The sequence below is a fragment of the Carcharhinus amblyrhynchos genome, chromosome 4 (genome assembly GCF_965287045.1).
Source record: "Carcharhinus amblyrhynchos chromosome 4, sCarAmb.v2.hapA, whole genome shotgun sequence".
NCBI classification, from domain to species: Eukaryota; Metazoa; Chordata; class Chondrichthyes; order Carcharhiniformes; family Carcharhinidae; genus Carcharhinus; species Carcharhinus amblyrhynchos.
In genome coordinates, this window is record NC_137327.1 from 96,835,064 (window position 1) to 96,844,198 (window position 9,135).

The 9,135-nt window shown below is 42.4% G+C and overlaps 1 protein-coding gene across 1 annotated transcript; it reads left to right on the forward strand.

The window, feature by feature from the left end:
- The first annotated feature begins 1,572 nt into the window (after positions 1-1,572).
- LOC145342229 (glutamine amidotransferase-like class 1 domain-containing protein 3, mitochondrial) lies at positions 1,573-7,189 on the forward strand. The gene is made up of 4 exons (XM_080187606.1): positions 1,573-1,750; positions 1,989-2,160; positions 3,497-3,698; positions 6,808-7,189. The coding sequence occupies exons 1-4, from the start codon at positions 1,640-1,642 to the stop codon at positions 6,998-7,000; spliced, it is 678 nt and encodes a 225-aa protein (XP_080043732.1). The 5' UTR covers positions 1,573-1,639; the 3' UTR covers positions 7,001-7,189.
- Positions 7,190-9,135: the final 1,946 nt, after the last annotated feature.

Sequence of the window (9,135 nt, forward strand, 5' to 3'; positions counted from 1 at the left end):
TTGGTGGAGCTTAGTATGGGGGTGGGGTGGTAGTGATGGGGGGTGGGGGAGTTGATGGGGTGGGAGGAAGTAAAACACCAAATTATTGATATATCATTGTAGATGGCGGACCTCATTTAGGAAGTCAGTTGCTTGCTGCATAATTCCCAGTCTTCGATCTACTCTTGTAGCTGGCTGGTCTGGTTAGATTTCTGGCCAAAGGTAATTGCCATAATGTTGATATGATTGCAATGTCATTGCATGTCAGGGGGAGAGAGTTAGATTCTCCAATGCTGTATATGTTCATTGCCTGCCATTGCCATTATTGCCATTTATTAGCTTAAACTTGAAAGTTGTCAAAGTCTTTTTGAATGTGGGAACACCTACCTTATCGTCTGAGACATTATGACTGGGACTGAACCATGCAATCGTCAACAAATATTCCCACTCTTCACCTAATGGTTGATGAGGGAGCTGAAGACGCTTGGACCTAGTGGACGTCCAAACAGTGATGTCCTACCTTCCTTTATGCTGAGTATGACTTCAGGTTTTAGTCCAACCTATTTATTTGATAATATACTCACTAGCTTTCGGGGTTACCCGAAAGCTAGTGAGTATATTATCAAATAAATAGGTTGGACTAAAACCTGGTGTTGTCAGACTTTTTACTGTGTTTACGCCAGTCCAACGCCGGCATACCCACATCATGAGTATGACTTCAGCCAGTGCAGGATTTTCCTTTCTGAGTGCTGTTGACTCAACTTTACTAGGGTGTCTTGATATCATACTCAGCTTTGACGTCTAGGGCAGTCACTCTCTGGAATTTAGCTCTTTTCTGTAATGAGGTGTGCTGCCCAGTTGCCCTCCTGGAAACCAAACTGAGCAGGTTGTTCTTGTGTTATGTGTTAATTCTTAGCGCTGTCAATGACACCTTGCATTGTTTTGCTGCCAATTGAGAGTAGACTGAAGGGTCAGATTAGATTCATTCTGCTTCTTGTGGACAAGAGATACGTGGGCAATTTTCTATAGTGCCCGGTAGATGCTGGTGTAGTGGAACAGCTTGCCCAGGGGTGCAGTTAATTCTGAAGCTATATCAATAAAGTAGCTGAGTTGATTTCATCAAGAGGGAAACGCTCACCACAACTTCTATTTTCTGTCGTTTGGATCCATTGGGGAATCGACACCAACAAGCTGCTGCAGTCATTCTATTCAGCATGACAAAGCACTTTTAAACATATAACTGATCCAAGGCAGATTGGGTATTTCCTTTTCAACCACCTTTCTCGTGAGGCACCCGGGCGAAGCCTTTATTTCCAAGATTTTGCCTTAATTATTACCGTATTTTTATCTCGATAATAATATTATTCAATCAATGCTCTTGAAGGTCAAACCGATTAACAGCTGCCTTAGTCCACCTATCTAAAGTTTCGAAGGTGACAAAATACACGCAGCACCCTGGAAAATTCCCAGATTGTCTCCATCAGGAAGTTGGCAGTAAATGAATTATTAACAGTGCCAGGGGCACTGTAGATGCGATGGTGCCGGAGTTGGGTACCGCCCTCTTTCTGACTCTATAAAGCGGTGACAAAAGAGGAAGAGAGTGCTCGCTGAGGTTCAGTTTACACAGAGGCCTGCTGTTACTGTGCTGTCTGCTCTGACTATGGGGAAGAAGCGTGTGGCCATCATCCTCTCCGGCTGCGGGGTCTACGATGGCAGTGAGCTACACGAGTCCTCGGCAGCGATGGTTCATCTGAGCCGAGCTGGCGCCGAGGTACAGCCGCCTTTCAGCTTATCCCAGAGCAGGCCAGCCACCTCTTCTCCCCTGGGAACCCAAACTCGCCCCTCTTAACTTTCCTACTTTTACATTCGGTTCACGCTCTATTTCTATTCCCAGCGTCATTTTGTTGAGTTTTTTTTTGTTTACTTCCTTGTTGCAATTTTCATTCCCTCCCCCTCCCTGCCGCTTTGATACAGCCAACGTTCTCAAAGTTTCTTTCGCTCCTCTCCAGGTACAGATCTATGCCCCCAATGTGAACCAGATGCATGTTGTAAACCATATGACCGGCCAACCAACCGAGGAGGTGCGCAATGTGCTGGTGGAGAGCAGCCGGATCGCCAGGGGTAACATCAAGGATCTGGACGAGCTCAGTATTAATGACACCGACGCGCTGATCATTCCAGGTAAGTGTCCTGATCTGTCCTCTCTCCACTCGATCACTTAAAACCAAAACAGAATGGACTACTCCACGATCGTGGAAGATTGCGGTAATATTTGATTTGATTTATTGTTGTCACATGTAAAGTATTGTTTCTTGCGCCCAAAGCATACAGTTCATAGAGAACGAGAGAGTGCGGTATGTCGTGTTATAGTCATAGCCAGAGTGTAGAGAAGGATCGACTTAATGCAGCTTAAGTCCATTCAAAAGTCTGGCAGCACCAGGGAAGAAGCTGTTCCAGTCAGTTAGTATGTGACCTCAAATTTTGTATCTTTTTCCGACGAAAGGCGGAAGAGGGAATGGCCAGGGTGCGTCCGGTATTTAATTATGCTGGCTGCTTTGCTGTGGTAGCGGTAAGTGTAGGCAGTCAATGGAAGCTGATTATATATTTGCACACAACTTTGAGGTGTTGAAAATACCAATGTATTGTTTAATACTACTTTGCAACATAATTGTACATTTCGAAGTGCCCCGTAATTGGAGTGTACTGCTCGCTGAAACACGAGATCATCTGTGTGGTCTCAGGTTTCCAGGCATAGGGCAGCTGTGCTTACAAACAACAGTTCATTCTCAGCCAATTCAATACGGCTGCTGAAACCCTTGTCTTTTCAATTCATTGGGGATGTTTCATGTTTCCAGTTTACGGTAACATAACAGTGGTATAGTAGCTGTGATGCTGTACTTGTACAGCCATTTTAGAAAATGTTCTGGAAAGTAGATGCCAGCCAGTGATGTCCATGTCCCATGAATGAATAAACAAAATCTTTCAGGATGCTGAGCACCAATCATTCACCATCCTTAAAATTCTACCCTCTGGTCGGAATCTTGTGAAGTTAATAGGATCAAGGACTCTGGAGGTTGAAGTCCTGCCTGACAAAAACTTTCAGCCAATTCAAGGCTGGTAGTTCTTCTGTACTCAGCTGTGACAACAGTGAGGTGGTGGCTGTTGCTATGCCAACTGAGGCCTCAGATCAGGAGGGAGCCAGGCACAAGTGATGGCAGAAAGGGGTCACAGGAGCAGGGGGAAGGGAAGGTGGTTGTCAGCAAGGGCAGTGCATAGTTCTCAGGGGCCCCATTCCTAATGCCAAGTCCTTCAATTCGACACTGAGCATCTTTGAAGGGCCCTAATCACCTCCCCACCCCATGGATGTCTGCAAGCAAATACGCCATAAGATCCTGCTGGCATGAATGGCAGCAAGAATTCAGTGACTGATTTTAAGCAAATTCCCTTTGGAATCTGTGGCAATTGTTTTTATAGCAATAAAACCTCAATCAAATCTCCATCTCCCTTTTCTGTTCAGGTGGTTTTGGAGTTGCTAAGAATCTGAGCAACTGGGCAGTTAAAGGAAAAGACTTCACGGTGGAGGCATCAGTGGCATCCACTGTAAAGAAATTTCATGCTACAAAGAAACCCATTGGCCTGTGCTGCATCTCTCCAGTGTTGGCAGCTAAACTCATTCCTGGGTGTGAATTAACTGTGGGCTATGACACAGAATGTGAAAAGTAAGTATACAAATTTAAATAACTTTGCCAAGAATTTAGATAAGCATTTTCGTAACACCTAAAGTAAGTAATAAATGCAATAACACCAAAAGCTTTAACCAACACTGTTTGTCTATTCTCATAATCATCACACCTAGCACTGGATAAAACACGCATCATGTTAACAGAACAATAAAGAAGCTGAAGGAGGCACTGCTCTGGAAAAAGAGTGACCTCTGAGGCATCACGTTTGAATCTACTCAAACTCTGGCCTGCTCACTAAGAGTTACATTTGTTGGTTGTTGTCCTTGTTAATCCTTGTTTCTCTCTGCTCTTGTCTCAGACTTGATGTTGATTTGGCCAATCTCCTTTTCTTTAACTAACAATTATGCGCCTGTTGGGTACAGCATTTTCTTCTGTTATATTTAACCCAGTTGATTCTACTGTTAAGAACTTTATCTCCCCTGCATAATGAATTGCTTACTATTTTCCTTGCTTTGCATGTTCAAGGTTTTTTAATTTTGCCAGTTTGTTTAATAAGCTGAATTTATGTATCAACACTCATAACAATTTGACCCAGTGGACTAGCCTGCTGATATGTCATGGGATTGTAGGATGTTTGTTTACCTGATGATGCCTCACCTTGCTGCTCGCTCACAGGGCTTTGGGGGAGGGGAACAAAGTGAAACAGATGATGTAACTGTGAGTCACTTCCCCTTGAGAGAAAGGAAAAAGAGAACAAGTCAATCTGGAACTTTCCTTTTAAAGTATTTAAAGGCTTGGGAACAGGATGCCTTATTTGGAAAAGAGCATGTGGCACCTAGAGAAGAGAAAAATAAAACAAGATAATGTATTGCTCATTGTAATTTCTCTTTGAGAGGTCACATGGTGCCAGGTTATAGCCCAACAGATTTATTTGAAATAACAAGCAGTGGGAGTGCTGTTCCTTCATCAGGTGAAGTTGATCTTGCATCAGGGATTTAAGAGTGCACATGGCGAAAGTTAGGGTTGCAGTGCTGTACCTCTACCTTTGCCGCCTGCTCCATTAAGCACATTGCAAAATGTGGGATCGCTGAATTAACCTCTTATTCTCTGACCTTTCATTTGAATGCTACAGATCCTGAACTGCACCAACCAGCAGAGAATACCTCCCAGATAAGTCAAACACTTGCACTGTTCAGATGCACTGAGACACTTTTCTGTTTACCTTTTTAATATGTTTAGCTGTTGTCTGGGTTGAAAGAATCTCAATCCCATACAAATAGCTGCAAATGTGGTACTATTCATATAAAGCTTATGAATAGTGAATATTACATACATTTTGCAGCACTTTTCTTCAAAACAACATTTGAGTTGGGGTGGGGGCGGCTGCTGGAATTCAATTATCACTTGGCTTTGGGTTGAAAGGTACAAAGAAGTGAATTATAAAACATCTGGAGACAAGATGGAGGATCAAAATGGGTTTCAAATCAGGTAAGGGGATAGTAAGTTATTTAATTTGGGTTACAATTACTGAACAGTTTGTAAGAATAACAGTAAATGAAGGTTTAAAAAAAATCAGTCTACCAAATATGGGTTTAAAGTTTAATTCTTGTAAAGTTGGGCGTTTGCTTGATTTATCTTTTGTAAGTTAGTTAGGGAGAACTCTTAATCTTTACTTTTATGATTTCTGATGGTTCATTAGTTTCTCGGGAGATGGAATGGTCTGGGTGGGGCTCATGAAGGGAAACATGTATATGACTATGTTCCCATAGTCTGAAAGACATGCTGGTTAGGTGCATTGGCCACGCTAAATTCTCCCAAGTGTACCCGAATGGGTGCCAGAGTGTGGCAACTAGGGGATTTTCACTAACTTCATTGCAGTGTTAATGTAAGCCTAATTGTGACACTAATAAATTAACTTTAAAGTAGATAGAATTAGCTTCATGGTATATATAGGCTTGTCACAAATTTTCAATGTGCAAAAATCCATTTACATTGTTCCTTCCTGTGCAGCTGTTTCATTACTCAAACCATTGGTATATCAACAAGCACCATTTGATTCAGTGCCATCCTCCTTTTGACATTTTATGTGCATTTAAGCATTTGATACTCCTATTACCTTTTCAAGATTCCCATTGTTTACTGCAGTCCCCAGGCCTTTAAGGTGACTCCCTTGTTGAAATTTTTTTTCTTTGCTGTGGTTACTTAGTTTTTGCAGCCAGTGTGACTTACGATCCCATCTTCTGATTCTCTACAAAGTGGTAAATCTATTCTAAAACTTTAAAAATAGCCACTTTTTAAATGAGTGAATTACTTTATTGTATCTTTATCCAAGCATTTATTGTTTTCAGATCAGGTAAAATAGTACACACTGATCTTAACATCTTGGGTGGGATTTTCTGGCTGTGCTGCTCCCAAGGCCAGAAAATCCTGCCCAAGGTTGACAAACCTTTGTATGGTCTGCACCACCTCCCCCACACACCCCCTCCCCCCCACCACCCACCCTGCTACAACACTTTCCATTTCACCCTGACATCCTGCATTATATCACACTGGTAGGAATCAGCTTTATTTGTTCTGAAAAACACAATACTAATGACAGTAATCATATTTTACTCAAGTCCATGTGACTCTTTTCCATTCTGTGCTGTGTACTCAACATCAGGGATCTCTATTCTGGAATTCTGCATGAAATATAAATAGAGATGAATGAGTTGCTACATTCCATTTGAACAGTAAGTGTCAGGTTCAAGGACAATAGTATTACCTCTGCACACTTAGTGCTGAAAATTCTGCTGCAAGAGTACATTTGTCTGAAATATTTATCCTGTGTTTACTAATATTTAGTTATAATAGTTGCATAAGTTAAATAGAATATGGTAACCTTTGTGTTTTCAGAATTAATACAGTAATGAACTCATTCCAGTTCATGTAAATCACTTGCAAGGGAATGTGGGTTTGAAATTTGGTGCTAGTGCTTTAGCCTTGTCTCAGATATAATTCGTTTAAGTGTGATTTCTTGCTTGGTGTACAGGCTTCTTGAAACGTACCCTATCTTATCATTTTTACTAGGTATATTTCCTGACATTGATTCTGGTTTTTCATGAGCTCAGTTTGCCATTCTGATGTTTTGCACTTATTTCTCTAGGTGGCCCTATGCAAAAACAGCCCAGGCCATGGCAGATCTAGGTTGCAAACATGTCAACAAGCATGTGACTGAAACACATATCGATAAGCAAAATAAATTGGTGACAACCAGTGCCTTCATGTGCAATGCTCCCATCCATGAGGTTTTTGACGGAATTGGGGAAATGGTGAAAGAAGTCTTGAAGATGGCATAAATCTTCTTTCAATTGATGGAATTAAAAATGCATCTCATAGAATTTTTGAATCTCTTCAATTTATTCGATTTACTAGAATGCATATTTGTTGGCACACCACTTTTGACATTACTTGTTTTGAAGCAATATTTTAATCCATGTCAGTGTTGTGAAAGCTCTAATTTAACAGATTAAAGGAATGTTCTGAAATATTAGCTTTTTACATTCTTTTGATTATCTAAAGTCAAACTACAAATTTAAAAATGTCTACAAAATAAATTATTAAAGTATTGCCATGTAATATTTCTTAAAATTTGAGTTAGGTGTTGAATTTTCAATTCCATTTTTATTCAAGGCGTTTGGGACAGAATCCCATATTTACTACTTACCTTTAATCAGCCTCCAACTTCTGAGACATTTTTCTGCTCAAAGCTAACTGAAACAACCAAAACCTGGATAGTGATATGCTGTAAAATTTGGATGCTGTGAGACAAGGCAATTCATTCCCCTATTTTTACTTGGCTGTTGATGACCCCCTTATACAGCAGCAGATGGCGAAGTGAGAGAATTTGGGGATGTCCCCTGCTCTAGACTGGAAGGAGCCTGATATCAAGAAAGTCAAGGCTATGGTCACTAACATTGCCATCCTTCCCCTGCCCAGAGCCTGCAGGTCTGCCTCAAGATGTGGCAGATTTCAGTGAGCACCACCTTATGCATACATGTTGGGTTAAGTTGGGAGAAATGCTCCCTGAAGGGCACCCCTACAAAAGGGAGGTCACTACAGAAAGAGAGCAAAATACATTTCCTTCTGTTTCCAGAGAGAAGCAGGTGGAATGTGAACATGGCTTTGCTAGGATCATAGGCTTCCACTCATTACAGGCCACCATCGACTGCACATGTTTTGCTTTGTGGAAATTACCTTTAACTTCAGAAATTTTCAGGTTTCTATTATGTATGCCCCTATGAACTAAGATTGCATAAAGAATCATGGGGTACGCTTAAACACTGGGAGCTCTTTATTAGGGTGTGCACTCATTCACAGTCAAGTCTAAGACTGCCAAACAGGGTCCCACACTGGGAGGAGCTAATTGTCAGAGGTCACCTTAAAGTGGCATTCTATAGATTATACCCATGACACTCCTTTCTTCCTCCTTCCCCACTCTAAAAGTTCCCAATGGAAAACCTATATATGCAAACAAGGAAGAGCATATTTACAGATAATGACTACTATTTATCAGCATTACAAACTACCACAGTCCCGAAACGTAAAGTCCCTTCTGACAATTCACATGGACGTAATGGACCCTAGTTTACCATTTTGATTTCAAGTGCTGGGAGTGTTTCAGCTCTGACTTTTAGACCCAAGATATCACTGACAGCGCTATGAATTAATACATAACACACTCTGCATACATGGGGCATGACGTGCCCAAAATCCTGCAGCTCCGATCAGTGCCTCCAACTGCGCAGATGCAGAAAAAAACCTGATAGAATGCGGCTCCCCTGTCACATCTCTCCCGGGCTGGCTAATGCCTCCCCCTGGCCCCCGCCCCCCACAGACATGGTCTCACCCCCACGACATTACTGACCCCCTTATCCCTCACCCCTCTCTGCCGCCCAGACTGATTGCGGGCCCTCCCCCCTTCCTCCCACCAACCTCAAGCAGAGTGGCAGCGGACCCCCCCTTACCCCCAATGATGTCAGACAGAGTGGTAGTGGACCCCACCTCCCCCCCCCATAACGATCTCAAGCACAGAGTTGTCGGACCTACCCCACCACTGATCTCAAGCAGAGAGCTGTTGGATGCTTGGTACTTCCCTCCTCATGAAGTGAAGTGCCTGAATTAGACTTTTGTAGAGCGTGTCCGTTTTGTGCCGATTCTGGATGGGTGTACACAGTGGTTAAGGCCCCATTTCGGGTGCAGTCCCGTCCACAGCCATTTTTGGGCCTTGGCTGCCCTTGGTACACCTATTCCAGCACCTTTCTTCTTATTGATGGGGGAATGATGACTCTCATGCCTCACAGTAAACATCCCTCCAATAAGGACAGCTCCTATCTTTGGGACATCTACAGCTGCAACTCCAGTTGTTTTCTACTACTCGACGTCCCTCTCAGGATGTGGCCCACTATTTGACTAAGGATTGGATTATTCTTTG